General features: G+C 41.1%; 2 protein-coding genes across 5 annotated transcripts; both read right to left on the bottom strand.

The window, feature by feature from the left end:
• Positions 1-6548: 6548 nt before the first annotated feature.
• LOC131310644 (uncharacterized) lies at positions 6549-17787 on the bottom strand. 4 transcript variants are annotated; one of them, XM_058337788.1, is made up of 8 exons: positions 17161-17787; positions 15876-15925; positions 12380-12467; positions 9451-9470; positions 9227-9343; positions 7849-7982; positions 7028-7081; positions 6549-6945 (listed from the first exon to the last, which is right to left on the bottom strand). In XM_058337788.1, exons 1-5 carry the CDS (start codon positions 17710-17712, stop codon positions 9316-9318), a joined length of 738 nt encoding a protein of 245 aa, XP_058193771.1. In that variant the 5' UTR covers positions 17713-17787; the 3' UTR covers positions 6549-6945; positions 7028-7081; positions 7849-7982; positions 9227-9315. The 4 variants fall into 4 exon arrangements, with proteins under 4 accessions (XP_058193771.1, XP_058193768.1, XP_058193770.1 ...); XM_058337785.1 differs by lacking the exon at positions 9451-9470 and having other exon boundaries at positions 17161-17786; XM_058337787.1 differs by lacking the exon at positions 9451-9470 and having other exon boundaries at positions 6549-7081; positions 17161-17786.
• Positions 17788-18851: 1064 nt separating this feature from the next.
• Positions 18852-22576, bottom strand: LOC131310645 (bifunctional adenosine 5'-phosphosulfate phosphorylase/adenylylsulfatase HINT4). The gene is made up of 6 exons (XM_058337790.1): positions 22414-22576; positions 22278-22324; positions 20873-20949; positions 20723-20786; positions 19301-19378; positions 18852-19186 (listed from the first exon to the last, which is right to left on the bottom strand). The coding sequence occupies exons 1-6, from the start codon at positions 22549-22551 to the stop codon at positions 19078-19080; spliced, it is 513 nt and encodes a 170-aa protein (XP_058193773.1). The 5' UTR covers positions 22552-22576; the 3' UTR covers positions 18852-19077.
• Between the last annotated feature and the right edge of the window lie 264 nt (positions 22577-22840).

The following is a 22840-nucleotide window of genomic DNA, read 5'->3' as shown; positions in this document are numbered from 1 at the left end:
ATATGCTTGGTGCGGGAATGGTGAACCTGGTTTTTCGCCAAACAGATGGCACTCTGACTGTCACAAAAAACCTCGACGTTTTCTTGAACAATTCCCAAGTCCTCAATCAAACCATGTACCCAAATAGCTTCCTTGAAAGCCTCTGTCACTGCCATATACTCTGCCTCTGTAGTAGACAAAGCCACCGTTGACTGTAACGTTGACCTCCAACTGATTGGCCCTCCAGCAAGTGTAAACACATACCCTGTAGTCGACCGTCGCTTATCTAGGTCACCAGCATAATCGGAATCCGCGTAACCAACCAAATGCTGACCAAGTTTTCTGTTTCTCTCGTACTTCAATCCAACATCCACAGTACCCTGAAGATACCGTAGAATCCATTTCACAGCCTGCCAGTGCTCTTTCCCTGGATTGTGCATGTATCGACTGACCATGCTAACTGCGTGTGAAATGTCCGGCCTCGTACAAACCATAGCATACATCAAAGCTCCCACAGCATTGGCATAAGGAACTTGAGCCATTTGCTTCCGTTCGTCTTCCTTCTGCGGCGACATCGATGCACTAAGTTTAAAATGAGCGGCCAAAGGTGTACTGACAGGTTTGGCTTTCCTGTCAATCCCAAATCTCTGCAACACTCGCTTCAGATACTGCGTCTGAGTCAAACAAACTGTGCCTTTCGCCTTGTCCCGCTGAATTTTCATGCCGAGTATTTTCTTTGCCTCCCCGAGATCCTTCATGTCAAACTCCTTACTGAGTTGAGCCTTCAGTCTGTCAATCTCCACCTTGCTCTTACATGCAATCAACATGTCATCTACATATAAGAGCAAATAGACAAATGATCCATCTGGGAGTTTGCAGAAGTAAACACAATGGTCAAAGTGACTTCTTGTGTACCCCTGCTCCATCATAAACCGATCAAAGCGCTTGTACCACTGTCTCGGCGACTGTTTCAACCCGTATAGCGACTTCTTCAGTTTACAAGCCCAATTCTCCTTTCCTGCAATTCTGTAACCATCTGGCTGAGCCATATAGATCTCCTCATCCAGATCTCCATGTAGAAAAGCGGTCTTGACATCGAGTTGGGCTAACTCAAGGTCAAATTGTGCTACCAATGCAAGCAAGATCCTGATCGACGAATGTTTGACGACAGGGGAGAACACCTCGTTGTAGTCGATCCCCTCCGTCTGTGCGTAACCCTTGGCTACTAATCTTGCTTTGAACCTGACTTTCTCAGATCCTGTACCTTCCTTCTTTGCATAAACCCACTTGCAGCCAATAGATTTCTTGCCCTTGGGAAGTTGAACCAAATCCCAAGTCTGATTCTTGGAGAGTGAACCCATCTCCTCATCCATCGCCTCTTTCCACTTGTTACTATCTGTACACTGCACTGCCTCCCGGTAAGTGGAGGGGACATCATCGTCTGTCACTGGAAGTGCATAAGCTACTGTATCAGCATATCGAGCAGGTTTCCGGATTTCCCGCCTCGGTCTGCTGGTTGCAATGGATTCTGGCTGCTGTGGTATTTCCTGTAATGAAGCCTCCTCTTCAATAATGACATCCTGATCAACGGGTTGATCCTCAAGACGGCTAACTGTCTGAACAGTCTTGGCTGGAACAAGGGGAGTCTCAACCTCCGCCTGTTCTGAATGCTCCACCTGCTGCTGGGCATTCGGCTCCACATTCTCCTTGGAAGGAACCTGCTGTAACATAGCAGATTCGTCGAAAGTAACATCCCTACTTAGAATCACCTTCCTGGACTCGGAACACCAGAGCCTGTATCCCTTAACACCTGAAGTGAAACCCAAGAAAACAGCTTTCTTGGCTCGTGGATCTAACTTGGACTCAGTTACATGATAGTAAGCAGAACAACCCCAAACATGTAACGAATCATAATCTGTAACTGGTTTTCCAAACCATACCTCCATCGGAGTTTTCCCTCCGATTGCTGCTGACGGTAAACGGTTGACAAGATGGGAGGCATATTTGAGAGCCTCGCCCCAGAACGCCTTGCTAAGCCCGGCATTTGACAACATGCACCGAACTTTCTCCACCAAAGTACGATTCATGCGCTCTGCTACTCCATTCTGCTGCGGCGTCCCCGCAACTGTGAAGTGTCTAACTATCCCCTCCTCCCGACAGACTTGGAGAAAAGGATCTGACTTGTACTCGCCACCGTTATCTGACCTCAGCTTCTTGATTTTCCTTCCTGTCTGCGTCTCCATCATTTTCTTCCACTGAAGGAAGATTGGAAGGACCTCATACTTGTGCCTCATGGTATAAACCCAGACACGTCTGGAGAAATCATCAATAAATGTCACGAACCATCGTTTGCCTCCCAAAGTTACATTTTTGGTCGGCCCCCAAACATCTGAATGAACATAGTCAAGAATCCCCTCTGTGCGGTGAACTCCAGTGCCAAACTTGACTCGAGTTTGTTTGCCCAATATACAATGCTCACAGAAGCCAACTTTCCCTGTCTTGGCCCCTTTCAACAAGCCTTGCCTTACTAAACCCTGTAAGGCCTTCTCGCCAGCATGCCCTAAACGCATGTGCCATAGCTTGGATGCATCGTCTTCGTCTGAGCTAGTAGTAACGGCCACTCTCCCTGTGACTGTGCAACCGCCTAGGAAATACAAGTTTCCTTTTCGGCTACCTTTCAAGACAATGAGCGCCCCTCGAACTATCTTTAGCACTCCACCCATCATCGTAATCTTGTATCCTTTCACATCAAAGGCTCCAAGCGAAATGAGATTCTTCTTCAAGTCCGGAACATACCGAACGTCTGTTAGCACCCTAAACGTCCCATCATGCAACTTCAAACGGATTGAACCTATCCCTTGGACTTTGCAAGCGGTGTTATCGCCTAGCAAAACAACTCCTCCATCGAGATCTTGAAAACTCGAGAACCAGTCCCTGTTGGGACACATGTGGTAGGAACATCCCGAATCTAGTATCCACTCATCTGAATGGTCAGGTGATGATGAAACTAATAGTGCTGACTCTAGATCATCCTCTGTCTCCTCTGCAACATTTGCAGCTGGTTGTTTGTTCGGACAATCTTTCTTCCAGTGCCCCTTTTGACGACAAAGGGCACACTCGTCTTTCCCCAATCTTCTCTCTACAGACTTCCCCCTTGATTTTGAGCGAGACCTCCTTCGCCCTCCACCACCAGTCCTCCTAGTGTCGGTTCTGCCTCTTGTTGTCAAAGCTGATGCGGACGGGTCACGGTGAGCTTGCTGATCCCTCTTCCGTACCTCGTTATTCATCAAAGCATTTGAAACGTCATTAAACTTGATTTCTTCTTTACCGTACAATAAAGTAGTAGTCAAATGATCATAAGTATCAGGCAATGAATTTAACAACAGTAAAGCTTTATCCTCATCTTCTATGGAAACGTCTAGATTTTGCAAATCAGCCAAAATCTTATTGAAATTGTTCAAGTGTTGGTTCATAGTCGTACCTTGCACGTACTGGAACCCGTAGAGCTTCTTCTTGAGATACAACCGATTCTCAATACTCTTCGTCATGTACTTGTTTTCCAATTTCTCCCATAGCTCTTTAGCTAACGTTTCCTTCATCACGAAGTATTTCTGATCCTTCGTAAGACAAAGTCTGATGGTGCCACAAGCTTGGCGATTAAGCTTTATCCAATCCTTGTCTGAAATGTCGTTCGGCCTCTCCTCTAACGTAATATCCAACTCCTGTTGATACAGAACATCCAAAACTTCGCATTGCCACATGCCGAAGTTACTTGTTCCGTCAAATTTCTCCACCTCGAACTTAGCATTGGAAACCGTATTCCTTTGCCCATAACTGCTCGAAGTGACCTTGGGATGCTCGGTATTCTTCTCTGCAGATGAAGAAACTTCCGAGGTCTCCTTAAACTCTTCTTCCGCCATTAGAACTCCTTAAACTCCACCCACGTGAATATCCGGTGCACAAAAACACCAAAAAACGGCGCTTTTTAGCCAACCAACGGACAAAACACCAATGTCAGAGCTGAGTTGCGGAAAACGGAGTGCGGCGTTGGATCCGGAACGTCGAGAATAGTCAGGAACGACTACTCACTTGCGCAAATCAGAGTTGAAATGGCTCCGAAATCGCAAAATAACACCTTCTGGAATATTCCTTGGATCAGAGAATATTCCCTCTGGTTAGGACTGACTGGACCTGCTGACTCAGCAATAAATGCTGACTGGGCGCTAATGACTGGGCCTTTTTGCTGATGTGGCGCACACCTGGCGCTGACGTGGAAAGACACGTGGCTGAATACGTGGCTGATGACTCAGCCTCTCTGATGATGTGGCAGATGACGTGTCTGCTGACTGGGTGACACGTGGCGTGCTGCCTGGCGTAACCTTCTGGCCTTCTGAAGCTTCTGGATCGATGATGTCAAGCTGACATCAGCGTCTCTAGGGGAGCCAGTAGCACTGGATAATTTTCCCTGGCTTTGACTAGTCAAAAACCAGCACCTGGTTTTCCTTTTGAGAAGCAGGGAATAATTTCCTTCTCCCAAGAAAATTGACCCCACGTTCACAGAACCATCTTCTTCAGATATATAAAAGAAAAACAAAAGATAAGACCCACTGTTCTTATTCTTTTCCTTTAAGCACGCACTGTTCTGGTTCCAACTTTAAACCGCAGGTGCGGCTTGCTCCGACAAAGAACGGCGACGGCGATGGCTGTTCCGAGATCGTCTCGCCGAGGTGCACAAGACTTAATGATCAGATCTATTTTTCGATCACTTTCCAGTTCTGCGATTTCTGGACAGAACTCGTTGTACACGCAACTCCGTCGAACGGACCGTGTGGCTACTGTGGACCTCCGTTGTCGACGGGCCTTGGTGCGTTGGAATCGTCTCGATGAGATGCACTAGACTCAGTGCTCAAACTGAGTGGAGGATCAGAAATCCGTGCTGTGATTTTCGGACAGAGACCCTGAAACAGAGACAACAATGGTGTTTTGTGTTCTTGGTTGCCACTACACTGCTCTGATACCAATTGTAGTGCTAAACCAGAGTCAAACCAAGCAAACACAAACACACAACACAGAGAAACACAAGGATTTACGTGGTTCCCCAATAATCGGGTACATCCACGGAGGGGCAGCGGATTCACTATATTTACTGGAGGAGGATTACAACAATCACTCAGACTCACACAGTATTGCCTCACAATCTACTCGTGTATCACTCTCTTCTCTCTGATTTCTGATACAAAACTTTGAGCCAAAGGGTCTCCATTTATAGGCCATTCAAAGAATGGCTGTCATGCCATTTTCAACAAAGGCTGCACCTCTCAGCAGCCCATGTGGTTCAACAAAGGCTGCACCTCTCAGCAGCCCATGTGGAGAATTGATGCCAATTGTCAACAGGTAAGGTGTTGAAATAGTTGCCAAGTCATAAACACAGTGCTTGAGAAGGATTGTGCTGCATTGACTTGGAGTAGGATAAGATGAAATCTGCTACAAGCCGCGGTATATGCTTGCAAGAAGAGGCACCGCCAAGGAAAATTTAACTCCGCGTGCCATCATGCTCGCAACCTTGAAAACGGTAGGACGGATTTGGTTCACCTCTCCTTTAGGTAGGATAAATATGGATATATAGCAAGCATGACAAGAAAGTGGCTAGATAGGCTTTTTCTCTTACGCTCTTTGATGCCTAAATCATCAAATGCTCATTCTTCGTCCTTTGAACGTGACGGCGGCTTGCTAGTATGACCAGTTTGGCTGTTACCTCCCTTACTCTGATCATCGGGAGGAGGATTTGAATAGTTGGTTCCAAGTCTGCACCAAAAGTGGACCCAAATGGGCAATGACTTGATAAGTTTTTGATGCACGAAAGAGTTTGCGATAGGCCGTGAAGAGATGCTTGCAGCTTGGTGGAAGGAAATACATATTATGTCTATTGAGGCCTGTCAGATCACATGCTGGCAGGATAGCTTCGTCGTAAAATATGACTGACCAATCACAGAATGAGAGAACAGAGATAAAGCAATAAAAATGGGTTGTGCTGTAGATGTCACCTTCGTTCTCCTCTCTCTCTCCTGTTTGAGAAGGTTTCGAGTTTCTTTTTAAGGGACATAATTATGGGTTTGCTTTGCACTATACTGAGAAAATGAGGAAGAATTTGAAAGTAGAAAGTGAGAATGTGGAAAATCAGATGAATTATGGAGAATGTGGAAAAACGAATGAATTATGAGACCAAAGTCATTGCCAACTGCCACGATCGGTATCTCCACCCTTTACTCAATTGATTTCTCTCTCATCTTCCATCTTTGGCCACAAACGGTCTTGTAAGATATCTCCATGAAATTCCAAAATGAGAGAGAGAGAGAGAGCGAGCGTGATGATCCTCCATCCATCCACCTCCATGAGTGGAGTATTGGGTCCAACATTGGCGTTGAATGGCTTTTCTTGTTTTGTTTTGTTGTTTCTGTTATATTTTGTTTGGTTGTTTTAGTTGTACTTTATCTTCATATTAATATAACTGGGATGATCTTATTTGTCACACACACACACACACAAAAAAAAACAACAAAGCCGGAAACTAACCAACATCAAAATTAAATTGCAAGTTCAGGTCACGATATATGCAAGTGTTACATTTGGCCAAATTGAAATAAAGATGGTATTACACCAATAACCATTGGGCCAACTAGCATTATTAGACAATGTCTAACAACATCAACACAGATTATGACCTATTTAACCAGTAAAATGAGTAGAGATCTACAGCCACATACTAAGAACTACTACCCATACCATGGCTCAGTCAATGGAGCCTGAATTTGCTGAAGAACCCTCAAAACCATGACGGCACAAAGCATGAAATGTTCTCCATAAATGGACGCGGATAACATATTTGGCTGCTAAGTTTAACTAAACAAGATTCTGGTCCACGATACTATGACCATGACCGGTTGTGGTAGCTCAATCAAGCATCACCTGCGATATAGGTTGATATAGAGTTAGATACTTTGTCCTGACTGCATCCATTAATATGCTTGGTGTGAGAGGAGCCACATACATAGTCGGGAACTCTAATGTCCAATGGACGGACTCTATTCACCTACTCAACCAACTGCCCAAAAAAAACAAATAAGAAAGTAAAAATGTGTCAAAACAATATATCCTCAAGTGGCACATGCATATATCCAACATTATCCAATTTCCGTAATTAGTTTTTCCCTTTGAGTGAGATGGTATTGAAATATGGGAAATTGATGTATGATTTCCTTTTACATTTTGTCTTTCCAAAGCACCCCCTGGCCCCTACTATGGTTTTCACATGAAATGTCCATGCAATACATAGGCAAAACCTAGGATCCCTTCAGAATGCTTAATTTGCCGTTTTGGAACTAAGGTGTATAACATCTCAGAACGTGCACTCCAATTCATAATTCGCTAGGGTGATTTCTGGTAAAAGTCACATTCCTACACACAAATAGCTCAAATGCTTCTGGTGAACTAAGCGTTGATGACATCATCCTTATTGTTTCACATTGAGAAACCCAAACTGTCACTGCTACTTCAGGATTAACTTGTCAGATTTTCAAGCTTTAGATTCGCAAGCGGGATGTAATATAATGGTCGACATCACTTGGATATAAGGGCTTTCTCCGTGGTTTCAACAGTGTAAAGGGGTGTACTTACGACTGCATGATTACTCGTGCGTCTCTGTGTGTGTGTCTGTTTAATTTCTTTTTATTCTGTTTATCCATAGAAAGCCTGTTCTTTCTTGTTTTCCTTATTTCCTTTTTTATGTCTTCCTATTAGTTGGGAATGCAAATCCGTAGACACATAATAAGTTGCAATAACTTCATATGGTTGAAAAGAGAGAGCCCAAACCTTCAACAGTAGAAGCAGCCTGCTTCTCATGTCCAGTATAACTATACTATCTATATGCACCAATCTTCAGCCAGACAGCAGAACTAAGGCAAACTTGCTGCAATGAGTTTCTCTTGAAGCTTTGCCATCCGAGCCTGAAAATTGTAATTGTCAGAAGTTGTTCTCCCGGCTGCTGTTTCAAGTTTTTTGTTAAAAAAGAAAAAGACAATAACATGTATTCGTAAGATCGTAGAAAAAAATTCCAAGTTCCTCTAATCAAATTTTCAGCCAAATCTTAGTCTTAAAATAAAATCTTGAAGTAAGATTGCTGCTGATTTAGTTCCCATGTGGCTATAATATTAATGTTACACCCTCTCAAAGCATAAGCTGCCAGGGAGAGTTCAAATTATTCTAAACCACATGCCTCCTCACGTGCGACCAAGCTGACGGGAAAAACACTTTGGCAATTATCAGCCTTTGCTTCATTTGGCACCGTGTCAACACGTAACTCGACTAGTTAATGACTTCTGTTTTATGCTTTGTCACAGTTGCTATACCTTAGTATTCTAGATAGCATCACAATTGTAAACTTGCTTGGTGTATTAAAATGCCTGTTCATACTCACATGGATAAAGTTCATCATATGGTTCCTTTTACGGTATGGTGACTCACCAATTCAGTGACTTTGCCACTCCAACATTCACAAATAAATAGACCCTTTCTCTTGTTCCATCTTTCTCTCATCTTTCCCTACATTAATATGCTCTCTCTCTCTATAGACATGTATAAACATCTACACTGTATAGTGTTGCCTGACTTTCCATGAGAAGAGCCCTGACAGCGCCTAGTGGCATCAACCTAAATTTCAGATGTTTAGTCTTTATAAATAGTTTCAAATAAAATCCAAATGAACATGTCATGATATCGTTGATTTTTTTTTATTGATATGTATCATACTTCTAACCAACAATGACTTTTGAAAAGGCATTAGATGGAAAGCATATCAATGCTTATACTTTGAGACAAGAATTGATGAGGCAGTGATTATTCAATTAGTTTGGTATGCTTTGAACTTTGAATTAATTTGCATAACTCTAACTGTAAACATACTCCATAAATTCCTTTTTAAATTTTAACCTTAAGGGAAACACTTAATTCTTCTTTTAGATTTGAACAGAAAATAAAGCATCTGACCAATAATCTAAGTACAGCATTCCCCTATTTATGCCATCGATAACAGCCTTAAGTATCATCGTATGTGACAGATGCAGTAGGTCAATTGTCTCATGCCTGCTTCGTGTCTAAGGTCCAAGAGGGGGAGCAGTGCACTGTTAAAGTTGACAGAACATAAAGCATCTGCAATCACAATTCACAAAAGGACATCAGAAAGTAATGATACCTTGAATGATTTGGAACGACGAATGGAAGGATCTAACTCTAAAGCCATAGCATAGGACCTCTCAGCTGCATCAAATTGCTCCATAGCCATCAAAGCATCACCTTGGCAGATGTAAGCCTGTAAAACAGCATGGTAAACATCTCCTCAATGGTACTGGGACGACATATGACTAGGCGTAGTCAAGAACTTCCCATGAACAGTTTGTTAAGAGAAGTGCTTCAGACCATTGCTTTTTGACACGGACCTGTTAAAAAAAAAGTTGGCATATTTTATCGTACATTCTGAACCAGATAAATACTCCTATATTAGACAGAGAGTCAAACTTTCTAGTTATCCACAGCATAGTATGCACATAATCAACGAAACCATGACTGTACCATTGCCATTCGTACCACTTGGTGGAGCCTATATTCTTGGTCCTGACCTGAGGTTTGTTAAGAAGGCTACACCACATCGGTATTCAAATACATACATGACTATTTATAGCACAATTATTGCTATGACCTTGCAAATATGCCTATAAATCTCTTTAACTACCAAATATTTTCTTCAAAAATAAATGGTTCCTGAATAGAAAACATAGGCAGATAGACACCGTGTTTACCCGGGAATGCCAATTCTCTGGAGAATTATGTTTTGGAAAGCACTTCCAAAACATTGCACACCTTGGTTCCAAACTGGTTAATTTAGATCCAAAGCAATCCAAAAGGTTTTTCAAGAAATCAAATGTCACAAACAAACATCTAGACATAGTCGAGACTCGAGATTTGGCGAGTAAAAATGTTTAAAATAGGTCATTCTGCTCCTAGAAATTTGTTTTTAAATGAATAATCTTGAAATAATTATTTTGTTTCTTCTGTAAGTTTCGTTTGAAGGAAGTACATTCTAGTTTTGCAATCTCTTGTAGTGTAACCCTATAGTACCACAATTTACACATGTGGCGTATGATTGTCCTGTTACTGTTCATGTTCCTCGTACCAAAACAATCCCCATTCCAGGTAAACATAGACTAATCTGGCAATCCTAATTTGATCAAAAACGGATTTGAAAGGCCTGTACCGGTACAATAAATGTATGAGTCAGTAAATCCTCACCTCTGGGGAAAATATACTGATGGATGCTATTACAACGACTCAAAAGCAGCTGCAAAATCACAATCCCACTGATGTCACCTCTTCTAATATCACCAAGATATTGTGGCTGTCAATCAATAGTCCTTATGACCTAGGTTCGATGCTAAACTAATCCAATCAAAATCTCATTGTAGGGTTCATTAACAATGAATTCAAGTAGAAAAGTCTGAACGAAACATTGTGCTACCTTTTCCTAACTTACAGCAATGGTTTAATTCATTTGAACTTACTACTATAATGAGGTAAGGTTTGCTTTCTTGTGCTCTCTTACTGGTGCGACACAAGGTTATATATGGCAAATACTGTTAAACAACATCTAGGGAATGTTAACCGTAAGGGTTAAATTACTTTTCTAGTAAATCAGACTTCCACATAATCAAATAGGGTATAGAAGTCCCTGCTAACCCCTTTAAAACGCTGGTGTTTTTTGAGGCTCTTCCAGAAGTAGTTCCTCTTAAATGTTCGCCAATAAATTCTTTTTGAAAGTTAAAAATTCCTATCGTATGCCTCAATAAAATCGCTCATCACACTACTAAAGCCATACAATATCATTTACAAAGGTTGTGGACATAAATTATGATACTGAGTACTATTGAAAGAATAGCGCCTTTGCTGCTTTATGAAAAAAAAAGAGACGGAGGGCTTCACTCCTGCCACGGTGGAGAAAAAACATCTTTTTTCGCTACACACGACCATCTAAAACACCCAGTCAAATGTATTGGATAAAGAGAACAAGGTAGAGTATTTATAAGCTGCCAGGCATCTCAATTTTTTAGGAGCAACACTTTAAACTACAAAATCAAGCCCTGTGATAAGTGAGACTTTGAAGACTAACCAAAGAAAACACATACGGTCCAATAACATGACACCTCAACGTGGCAATTATAGAGTGCAGCTATTCTTGCGTCATTAATCTGCATCGAAGTTTGGTGTAAGAAATACAAAGCGTGGTAACCTAACTAGATCAATAGTCCCTTCAACGGTCATAAACAAGTGTCTGAAAGAAGTTCGTAATTCATAACACTACCAGCAGAGAAAATCTCAGGAATAGAGTGCGGTCAACTTCACTTAAGAGCATCTCCAATGCAAGCCACCAAAATAGAGACCCAAATCTCTGTTTTCATCTTTATTTAATAAAAAAAAATGCACACAGAGACTTTCACTATCCATTCCCACTCCAATCAAAAATTTCTATTCTATAAAATTTCCCTCCATAATTATACATACTACTCCCTCCCAGTTTCTCCAAATTAACACGTAGCATCAAATAACTTTCACCAAAAATTAAATAGGTGAAAAAAATTTAGTAACTATTATATCACTATTTTGTGACAATATTCAAATATAGTCAATATTAGACCCAATGTGAAGATATGATCGATATCTTTCAAATGGTATCAATTTTACACAATAGGGGCAAGTAATGTGAAAATTATACCTATTTTTTAGAAAATAATCAAAGTGTACAAAGGATATGGTTGGTATTATTAAAAACTAACATCAAAAGATAATAAGGATAAAATTGGGATTTCATAGAGATGATTCTCTAAAGTAGAGATCCATTACAGTGATTGATTGGAGTGCCAATGGTCTCTATTTTGGAGGAATAGATATTGATTGGAGATGCTCTAATGCAGCCATCGGTCCATCCTATTCAGCATGGCCACGAATTCTAATGCAAGCTAACCCTGGACAATGATGGAAGCTTCCATTTCCTCTTATCTTATTCAGCTGGTTTGGAGGAGGAAGGAGAACAAAGTAAAACTTTAAAAAATTGTGTCACCTGATACTACTACAGTACTACTTGGGTACTATTTTTTTTTATTGGCCATGAATCAAGAGATGGGGAAAGTAACTGATGAAAATAAATGAAGCTCAAGTTCCACTACATAGAAGTCATAGTTTGCACTTCAAGATCATGCAGAATTAGCTGAACAACACATCTTCCATTCAAGATCGCTAGTTGTTAGGCATTGACAATTTAATGCCCTGTGAAGTCAACAATAACATTCCAGCTCACCTCAGGATATTTAGGAGCAATAGTTAAAGCTTCTTTAGCATCTTCAAGAGCCTCAGCCAAATTGCCCATCACCAATCTCGCAGAAGACCTGAATACAATACAGCTTAGTACGCCCAAGCCACCATTATGCTATAATGTAAGCTTTGTTCTCTGAATATTAAACGGGCCATATAAAGGGCCACTTGTGTGAAATTCCAAAAAGTAAAAGTTACCTAATCTGAAACCAGGATTACCAAACCTAATATCATCTACAACTTCAAGTTCATAAAATGTCGAGATCACCATGGATCCCAAGCTTTAACTCCTTCATGATTATTGTGGGTGGGGTCTGCGAAAGTGCACTAACACTGTTGGCACTGCTGATATGGATATTGCAGTGTATATGGGCGGCATTCCCTTAATGCCTTGTTGGTAATATATTCTTTTACTTATCAAAAAAAAAAAAAGATATGGATATTGCAGTGAAACATGGACTTGTCAATAGGTGATGCGGCGATTCGTGTCCCATATTGATACTTTCCAGTAGTATGACTAGGCTGTTTACAAACAAACAATGAATACAATGATCCAGCTGTATATTCTCTTGTAGTAGTACATTACGAACTCAAGATAGAAGCTACGGCCACAAGATAGAATGTAACTCATGATGTTCTACGATGGACTTAGTCTAAGAACAATTTTATATAACTCCACTAAGCGACAGACTTTCAAAATTGAGATGATCATCCGTTATATCAGGTCACCTCAAAAGACTAGTACAAAAGGCCTTCATCAATAGCACCACAAGATTGTGAACAACTTTACCAAAGTAGGCTCATAAGGGAGTCAGTAACTTGAGGGGAAGAGCAAAAGGCATTCCTAACGAAATCGCAATAGAGGGTGACAGTAGCAAGTATTCAAGTTTTTGGACCATCTTTCAAGCCTTTGACTTGGAGTGTATAGATTTCATTCTGGATTGTCTAATTGTCTTATTGGCCTCTGAGATTAAATAGTATGGGTCATCTTAACACATACAAGTAGTATTGACCCCCATTTCAAGCCTCTAACTTGGGCTTCAGATGATTACAATGGGTTCCTAACCAAACCGAGCCTTGTGTCCCAATCAATTGGGGTCGGCTACATGAATCCTATTTTTCCATTGAGCTCTGGAACTATTATGTACGGGACAAAAAGACCCCACATGATATAAACAATTGAAATTAATGATGACCAACGTGACACGAGCAAGGTTGTTAATTCGTGAATCGAATCGAGAATCGAATTGACCATTTTTCGAATCGTGAATCATAACGATTCGGCCCAAATTTTGAAAATACATTGAAAAATATATCTACGCACCTACATAATAAAGATACATTGTAACAAGAAAAATTTAACCTTAAATCTATATTAAAGTTTGTTTTCTATTATAAATTAATAATCACATGCCTAATAGGAAAGACACTCATACATAATTTGAAAATAAAAACTATAGTAAAATGGATATATGCATATGGGTGTTAACAATTCATTACAAAAATGAAAGCTTAGCCTTAACAAAGTAAAAGTTTGTAGCCTGATTGGTACGAATCTAAACTAGCTTGTATGGCAACATATGTGGGTTGGTTTGAGACTCTGAGCCCTTTCCCGGTCTATGATTTAGAGGATACACGAATTGAAAAGATCGGTTTGTGAGACAACACATCCATATAGATATTATCCTCAACAGTATTCACAGTTACTTGTATAATTACCATCTAATTGCAAATGTGGTTTCATATTAATCGAACGCAATAGTTGTGATAAACCTTCATTCACCTATAGATTCGTATCGTTTTTATGTGAATCATGAATTGAATCACGAATCGTATCATGAATCGTACGATTCACCACCGATTATATATAAATCTTTATTCACCTATAGCAAAAGTTTAGAAAAATAACATTACACTTGTGTGGGTACAAGGAATCATTCATGGGCTAAGGAACCACCCCTTGGGGGACTTTAGGATTCTGCCTTCAGCCACGATCCCAGCTCCTTGGGTAAGGAGCCCTTGAGGATCGAGCTCCCTCAACATCAAGAGATGCCACTTAGTTGCTAGACATCAAAGGTTCCACTTCTACTGAAGGGCAACCCGTTCCTGAAATCGTCGCCAAACTTGGGAATGGAGCAGAGCCATAGTTGGTTGGGCCCAAAGGAGGATTGTTGAATGGAGGTTTGAGCTCAAAGGTTCGTCTTTGGGTCGAAGCCTCCTTAAGGGGTTCCCCATACTAACTCTGAAATTTGAATTGTAACAATGCTAAATCGGTTAGCTTAGATTCATCGCTGCATTATTGACACTACCTTCAAGGTTATATTGCTTTACGTTATGTACTAAGGTCACACAGTCTATATTGCATGCCAAGGTCGCATTACTCACCCAACTCTACATGGGCATCCCTCTTTTAACATATACTACATTGGGCATATTGTATTGGACAATATTACTCGTGTCCATGGTTGTCAAAATCGTCCGATTCACGATACGATTCGCGATTCGATTCACGATTCATGCAAAAACGATAAATAACCTGTGCAATGTTGTTGTGCAGGGGAAATAATCATAACCAAGCACCATGGGGTCACTCCATGGGGTGGAGCCATAAGGTCGCACCACTCAGCGGCTCCATAAGGTCATACCATGAGGAGCTGTTTTATGGTGGCATTATAGGGTCGTTCATTAGGGTCGCACTATGTTTTTCGTACAATCTTTATGGCTTCTTAATTACACAATCCCAGATATGCTTTTAGACTTGAAAAAGACTTTAGATCCTTAAAGAAGATCATTTACTCAAGCATGTTCTTGACCGGGAGCCGAAGCGCAAGCGTGAAAGCATCTTCGAAAACATCCTCAAGAACTAAAATTAGCGAGAGCGAGGCTTGAGAACCCGAGCGTAGAGCAAGAATTGAGGGCGGGATTAGGGTTCCTACTTGAGGATAATGTGACTAAGTACTACTTGCAAGACATTTGGAGTCTTACTAGCTACAACTTGTGTCAGAGACATGACACATGTCAATGAACCACGAGTTGAGAATCATGAGGTGTCAAGAAAGCACAAGGTGGCTAGCTGGACGTGACAAGCATCGGTGCGAAGAGGAAAGCACGAGGAGGCATGAAAAGAAATCTAAGGCTTGGTAGAATGAGGTGGTAAGAACGAGGTGGCAACATGCTTGCATTTGTGGAGACATGCTCATCGCGGCTTGTGTTGTCCATATAAGCAATTAGTTTTTCCTTAGTCATCAATTACAAATCAAAGAAAGATACGAACTATAAAATAAGCAAAGAAAAGAACAAATAACCACAAACGAGAATATGCATACATCACACAACCATGCTGACAGGCATGGTGCAGTCAGAAAACTGCATGTTATGTGATCCGTTACAAACGCAAGTAGTTGTAGCTTTCCATAAGTGACAAGATATAGTCCCTTCCAGTACAAAATGGATGATAGGATACAAGAGTAACTCCAACAAACCTGGCCTTATAGAGAACGTGGATACCACCAAATGGTTTAAGATTTATTGCCTACACCAATAAGAAAATGGGAATTGTTAGCGGCCTTACACAACTCCTCCATTCATGTGGAATCAATGACACAATAAGAACATGACTTGAGCCCCAAATCAAACTTAATTGAGACTCACTATTACTAAGACAAATACCAGTTATTTACATCCTGATTTAGTAACAATAATTAATTAATCAAACCAAAGAAATTTCGTGTAACATCAGATAACATCCCCCTCCCCTCCCCACACCATGAGAGAGAGAGAGATGCTACTGAAAATTGTGAGAACTTTATATTCATCTCAAAACGAATTGGCAATGAGTGGAGATCCCAACATTATATTAAGTGATCACTTATTCCACTCCCAAGCAATGTGGGACTATATTTCCTTAACATCCCCCTTGCATGCAGCCGCGTTTTGAGGTCTGTCACGTGTAGCCTATTTTTGGGCCTATCATCGTGCAGCCTTTTTGTTGGGCTATCATAGCGGGGTGGGGTGTGGATGGTGAACTTTTTTTAAAATGTGGGGTGGAATGGGCTCCGCTTTGATACCATGTGAAAATTATATATCCATCTCAAAACCAATTGGCAATGAGTGGAGAGATCCCACCATAATATTAAGTGGTCACTCATTCCACCCCCAAGCAATGTGGAACTATATTTCCTTAACAAAAACAATGCCCTTTTCAATGTTTCAAAAGTTGCTAGGCACTAGTCGGACGGAGGAGGGGCGTGCCTAGAGGTGGACTAGACCAATCTTTAGAATACAGTGCCCTTATAATATAGTATAGCACGTTTGACAATTCTCTGTGCACATATTACTTGCACTAGAGAAATCTGAACAGTCTGCAACAAGCCAACTAGTAATGCTTTCAGCTAATATGCACAATCAACTCATGCTGACATGATCTAGAAATCTGTCGGAAAACTGGATTCAAAAGCCACGAGGAAATTATCTTTGGTATATTCAACACAACCCACAAAAAACATAACATGACGAGTAATTATTTAGGGTTCCTGCAATACCACGTGGCGTTAATTAGGTGGTAGTCCCGACCACTTACACAGCCACAAATTATGTGGCAGGGACATTATCATTCCCTTCTGTTGAGTGGTTGGGTGACGAGGAGTGACCCACATCGTGTGGCATCAATCTCTTATTTGCGGAGAGTAACACATGACACAATGCCACATTTTACTCCGGGAGTACCCAATAATCGACCCATTCGGAGAGAGAAGTTGGCTGATGTACCTGAGAGAGCAAGACCTCAGCTTCACTGTTACTACCATTAGCCAACAAGTCCTCGGCCCTATTCCTCAAAGCAAGTGCTGCCAAACTATTAGTCCAATCGTCGTAGTCGCCACCGCACGAATCGAGCATGACATGGGCCGCTCGGGCGGGGGTCCCGCAGTGAGCGAAGAACGTGGACTGAGGCAGAACCACAAGGTTGGGGCCGGCGCCGCAGCGGCCCAAGCAACCACAGGAGTTGACGGAGACGTGAGGAGGCGCGATGCCGGAGAGGGTTTTTAGGGTTTCCATGGAGCCTTGCCGCCGGCAGGTCCTGTTCACGCACACCCTGATTTCATTGGTACTGGTAATAGAGCTGTTTGTCGCCTGCTGGTTGTTTAGGCTTGGTGTTGGACTGCGACGTCGTTTGAGTTTCGAGGACGGCGACGATGATGATGGAGTGAAGGGATTCGTCGACTTGGTCGTGAACTTCTTGTCGCCGCGAGTTGAGAAAGGGTCGGCGAAAGGCGATGGGAGCACCTGGGAGATGTTCACAGCGCAGACAATTCCATTCATCTCTCTCTCTCTCTCTCTCCACCCAGTCCCAGCTACCAATAACAATAGAAATTGCTAACGCCCTGTTTGGAACATGAGGAAAATAATGGGGGAGGAAAGTTTGAGAAAAGAAAAAAAAAAGGTTTTTCTGAATTTTTTCTTAGATTTTTTAGAAAAATGAAGGATGAATGTCATAGTTTTTTTTTTTTTTTTGATTTCTCTCGTTGAGACACGCCAATAATCCATTTAAGTTTGACGCAAAATAAACAATCGCGAATTTTTGCTGGAGTATTATTTTTATTTAGAATGAAAACAAGGCCTAATAAGTCATGAGTACTTGTAGTTAGGATCCTTGTAGTTGTCTCGCACCTTTGCCTACATGTATGCCAATCAAAGTATATTTCATACTTCCACTGTAACACAAAATCAAAGTATAATAAAGAGATTAAGAGAGATTTGTTCTGATTTTGACGGTGGAAATATGGAAACGAAGAAAGAAGGCAGTTGTTCAGTTGTAAGCATGCAAATGTTAAGGGCATTTTTGGCATTTAAAAACTACAGAGGAATGCCATCAGCATGTTTCAGCAATTCCAGTAAAGTTGGAGGTCAGAGTCATTTCAAAAACATCTGAAGGTATGCGTATTTGTCAAAAACTACATGGCAGGTCACTAAAAATTTTTGTTTAAAATTGCCATCTCATCCGTTGCATAATTGGAAGCATTATTTTGCGCATAGTCTATGACCCTCATCAGTCAATCAGTAATAGGACTGCAAACAAGCCGAGCCTTTGTCAGGTCAAGAATGGCATTCCCCAAGAATAAGCCACTGTGGCGTCCCCTACGTCAGAGGGACCTGAGGAGAAGGTGGGGGGAGCCAAACGAGTTAGTAGGATGGTCCAAACTAGAAAAAAATGAACATCCCCTTCATATAATCCCGGTTGAGGGGGGAGAACAGAACAGACACCGGAGAATTCTGACTAGGCAAAAGGGTTACAGGTCAATATATTCAGTTTTTGAAAAAGCAGCTAGCAGGGCAAAACAGGACCGGTTGTTGAACAAGATCATAATATCAGTTTCTTCCCTAAAGAGAACATATCAGATGCCCGCAACAACATTTTGTGGAACATTGTTGTTATCTTAAGTGGGAGTGTAAACAAGGAGTGCAGATAACGCAAAGCATCTTGATATCATGCATTCGGCTGAAAAGGGAATTCCACAAGATTAATGTGTTAAGATGAGCAAGCGCGCATCACAATATTTGCTACCATTGTCTGGAAAACCCAGATTACAAATGCTTTGCATATATCAACTGATTGATTACAACATCGCATAAAATTGAGAAATGAGGTCGAGTGAAGTCTAATACGCAGAAGATTATTGACTAATTTCATACTTCCGAAGGAATAGACGATACTGGCTTTATCCTCTCCAACAACTTCTCAGCTTCAATAAATCCACCCAGGGGTCCCAATGACATGTACTTTACATGCTTCCATCTGTTTAAAAACTTAAGAATTAAAGACTTCTGCGGAATTTCCCCGCATGGAGAACATATGATCCAAACAAGAAAATTCAGGTATATGACACCTATCACAAAACTAATTGCTGACCTTGGTATAAATGGAAGTGCCAAACAATGGAGGTGGAGATGGTCAACACTGTTCAAAGGAGGTTGATGAAAGCCAAATCTAGAACAAGGGCAGGAGAATATTGCATAAAACTCTTTCGTACCAAAACATATACGAAGAAAGAATCAGATAACATGATAATTGTAAATCCTAATTTAGATGTCGATGATTGTTCCTTTAATTTCCAAATTTAGACGCAATATGAGGGCAAGGGGAAGCTGTAGCGTGCACTGGCAGGACCAGAACCCAGGCATCAGGCATAGGAAGGAGGACAAAAGCAAGTTTGAAATTAATTATATGTGCTATGTGATTCAACAACAATTAGTTATATAGTAAGAAGCACATGCATGTCAATCTGACTCGCTTGTCTGTGTCGGACAGGAACACATGAGGACACGCTCCCGGCAAGGGTTGGAGACGCCAAAATATGTGACCAATTATTTTACTGCATTTGTTTCAGTCGGACGTGTTAGGGACAAGCTAGGAAGAAATACAAGGTCAGAATGCAGTTTACTGAATTATTTCTTAACCTATTCAATGTGTCTCCAACGTGTCTGAATTCTTGTTTTGAAAGAAAATGACATGTCTAAGTATTGTGTCGCATCCCGTGCCCGTATTTGTACTACTTGGGTTCTTAAAGGGTCCACTACATCTCGTTATGTTCTGTGAGAGCGAATGAACCCATTTATACAACCAAATAACTGTTGACTTTGTGGCTCTGATAAATGGGAGGCTCCAAGCTCCCAACCTCTATCAGCTTCCGTTGATAGGTCTCAACCCATAGCGCCTAACCTCCAACCACCAATTGATGACAAAGCTCCCATTTTGGCCCTATATATAGAGGTGTTCTGATTAAGGGAAAAATCACCACAAAGAGAAGCAATTTAGAGGGTTTGGGTATACACTTGGTGTTTTTGGTGAGTGATTTGTAATCTCCTCTGTTATAGTGAAACCCGCTGCCTGTGTAAAAGATTGTCGCTCTGTGTTTGCTTGAGGTGTGTGCGTTCTAGGTACTTGAGTTTTCCTAACAGTAACACTATCCACAGAGTAAGTATTCCAAAACAAACAGCTAGTGTCAAGAGCAGAAACTAAAACTGTAGTATCCTTGGATTTGAAACACCATTCCAGATCTTGTTCCTTAAGTAGTTCAAGGAATCTCCAAGAGGCTTTTGGCCCAACAGAATCATAAGTGCACTTCGGTACCAGGAGAAAGGAGGTCAGGAGTTCAACTCCTCTTCCAAGGTGCTAATCCTATTCTAATACTACTGACTTTCGCCGATTAAAAAAGAGAGTAGTTTAAGGAATCACAATCGTCACAAAGTCACCCAATTTGGTACACAGAAAAGCTGACATTCAGGAGGGAAAAAAGGGGGGGTGACAATGCTCAACGTAAAGAAACAATACCTGTACTGCGACTGAGGTGCATCTCTCTGCAATAGAGTTTGCCCCACATTTAACATGTGACTCACTGGACAAAAAACAAATGTCATCCATAGTAAGAAACATAAAAAAGCAAAGTAAAATGACAGCACCAACTAATTATAATTTGTTTACCCAATGAGAAGTCTTCAGTTCTCCTCTGGAGGTCTTTGACCGTTGGAATGTGTTCCGTAGGAATTACCAAATAATGCCTATCTAGATACCAATTCATGGGATGGATTCATAGTAGCACAACGACAGCAGTGAGAGCAAATTTATCAGACAGGAGCCAAAATCGCACAAAAAGGTATATTATGTCCTCTGACAGAAACGAATATTCCAGTTGAAAAGTTGCAAAAGAGAAATAAAATTGGTTGACTTACGGAGTCACAGGGGGTACCTCGTAGGCCGTAACAATGAAGGACAATTCACTTTTACTCGACTAAAAAGACACATATGGTTCAAAAATTATGACATATTAAGCCAAAATAAGATCTGTATTCCTCTTTCACCCAATATGTAAAGAACAGTGTACGGAAAACATAAGCTTGCGAATAGGAGCCTACACATCTTCCAATATCCTAAGATTTCGTTCTCTTGAATCTTGATATACCTCATGGGAGACAGTGGGAAACACTATCCATGCCAAATTCACCTTCCTATCTTGACACCCCCTGCTACCATCGAGGCAAGAGCTGGAGCTGTTGCTGGCATCACCCTATACATGGCAAAAATAACCAGCAGCATGCTCCATCTCTGTGGAACCATTGCAGTAGAAAAATATGATGAATTGACAGCTCTTTCTTCTTACACATGCGATGCCTGTTAGGGAGTCTCTCTTTACCAAATTGAATGATCTCAAAGACGAATCCCAGGTCGGCGTCCAATCAAAGAAGCTATCTTAGATTAAAGGCTGGTGAGATTTGGGTTTGAAATCTTAATATGATCATTAAATGGTTAAATCGAGTTATACATATATATTCTTCCCAATTTCAAATCGGATCCGGCTTCTCTGCAGTTAGCGTGCACAGTCCAATCTCGACCTTCATATTGACAATTAATTGTGAAGTTCTGTTGAATATTCTTACAGGTAAAACTTTATTCTTACCGGTCAGAATATCAAAACAAATATGAACCATTGAAAATGCTAACCGATGGTTGCGATCACTTGGACTGCACCTCTGCAGTCCAAACCTGGATTGCAGACAAACCATTTCCTCTCAAATCCTATCATCACCCCACCATGAAAACCTTCCTCATTCAATCCTGACCCATCTTGTCCAACATTCAAATTGGCAAAGCCGAATTTTGAATCCAAAGTGAGCCGAAGTATTTCCAATTTCATGCAACAAAACCAGTCAAATACAAATAATGCATTCAGTCGTAACACTATTTTGTCATGGGAAGTAATCATTTGTAACACCTAAGTTCCTAAAATCCAAATATGAAATCCAATGAAAAGAGAAAAAAGAGAATGTTGAACGCAGAACATTACTGGCTAGTTAAAGCACTGGAAAAGAAAAAAGGTGTTGATTGATACCTAAATGCCGAAGGCATTTTGTCTGGGAAAGCAACAACCTTCTCATCCTGCACGATCTGCTCTTGTATCAGATAAAGTTTAGCTTTACACGAACTTTCAGATTCAGATTCAGAGAGAGAGAGAGAGAGAAACGAACGGAGTGGAGAAGAATGGTGGAGGTGGAAGAGCGGGCGATTTGACAGAAGATGCATGACGGTGATGCTCCCCCGGCCATTTCCCCTCCCTTCGTCGCCGTAGAGAGCAGTGTTTTCCAAATTCTAAATGCAACCCCCATATTTTCCCAATTATTACTACTTCTAACATTCTAACAATTTGCATTTTCCCAATTAACTTAAACAAGGCGGTTCCGGGGACACTTAAAAAAACACCTCATAGTTTCCAATCAAATTTTTATGATCCAAGCTGCTTAATATGATCAGAACGTGATTTTAAGGGTACCCTCAAGAAATCGGAAAAAAAATTAACCGGGAAGGGCTTGATCCGAACAGTTCCGAACAGTTTTTTATTAAACGGTTTAAATAAAAACTGCTCAAATCAAGTCTTTCCTGGACATTTTTTTTGCT

The sequence above is a fragment of the Rhododendron vialii genome, chromosome 12a (assembly GCF_030253575.1).
Source record: "Rhododendron vialii isolate Sample 1 chromosome 12a, ASM3025357v1".
Lineage (NCBI taxonomy): Eukaryota > Viridiplantae > Streptophyta > Magnoliopsida > Ericales > Ericaceae > Rhododendron > Rhododendron vialii.
This window is presented reverse-complemented; position numbering and strand designations above follow the sequence as displayed.

Excerpts from the sequence above, each read along its gene's own strand:
- LOC131310644 (XM_058337787.1), bottom strand. The coding sequence starts at position 17,712 with ATGAATGGAATTGTCTGCGCTGTGAACATCTCCCAGGTGCTCCCATCG. Across the intron at positions 15,926-17,160 it reads CTGAGGTCTTGCTCTCTCAG|GCAATAAATCTTAAACCATT; the intron begins GTACATCAGCCA and ends TTATTGGTGTAG. Across the intron at positions 7,983-9,226 it reads GTCGTTCCAAATCATTCAAG|GCTCGGATGGCAAAGCTTCA; the intron begins GTATCATTACTT and ends TACAATTTTCAG.
- LOC131310645 (XM_058337790.1), bottom strand. The coding sequence starts at position 22,551 with ATGGGGGTTGCATTTAGAATTTGGAAAACACTGCTCTCTACGGCGACG. Across the intron at positions 20,950-22,277 it reads AAAATGCCTTCGGCATTTAG|GCATTATTTGGTAATTCCTA; the intron begins GTATCAATCAAC and ends GTATCTAGATAG. Across the intron at positions 19,379-20,722 it reads GCACCTCAGTCGCAGTACAG|ATTTGGCTTTCATCAACCTC; the intron begins GTATTGTTTCTT and ends CCCTTGTTCTAG.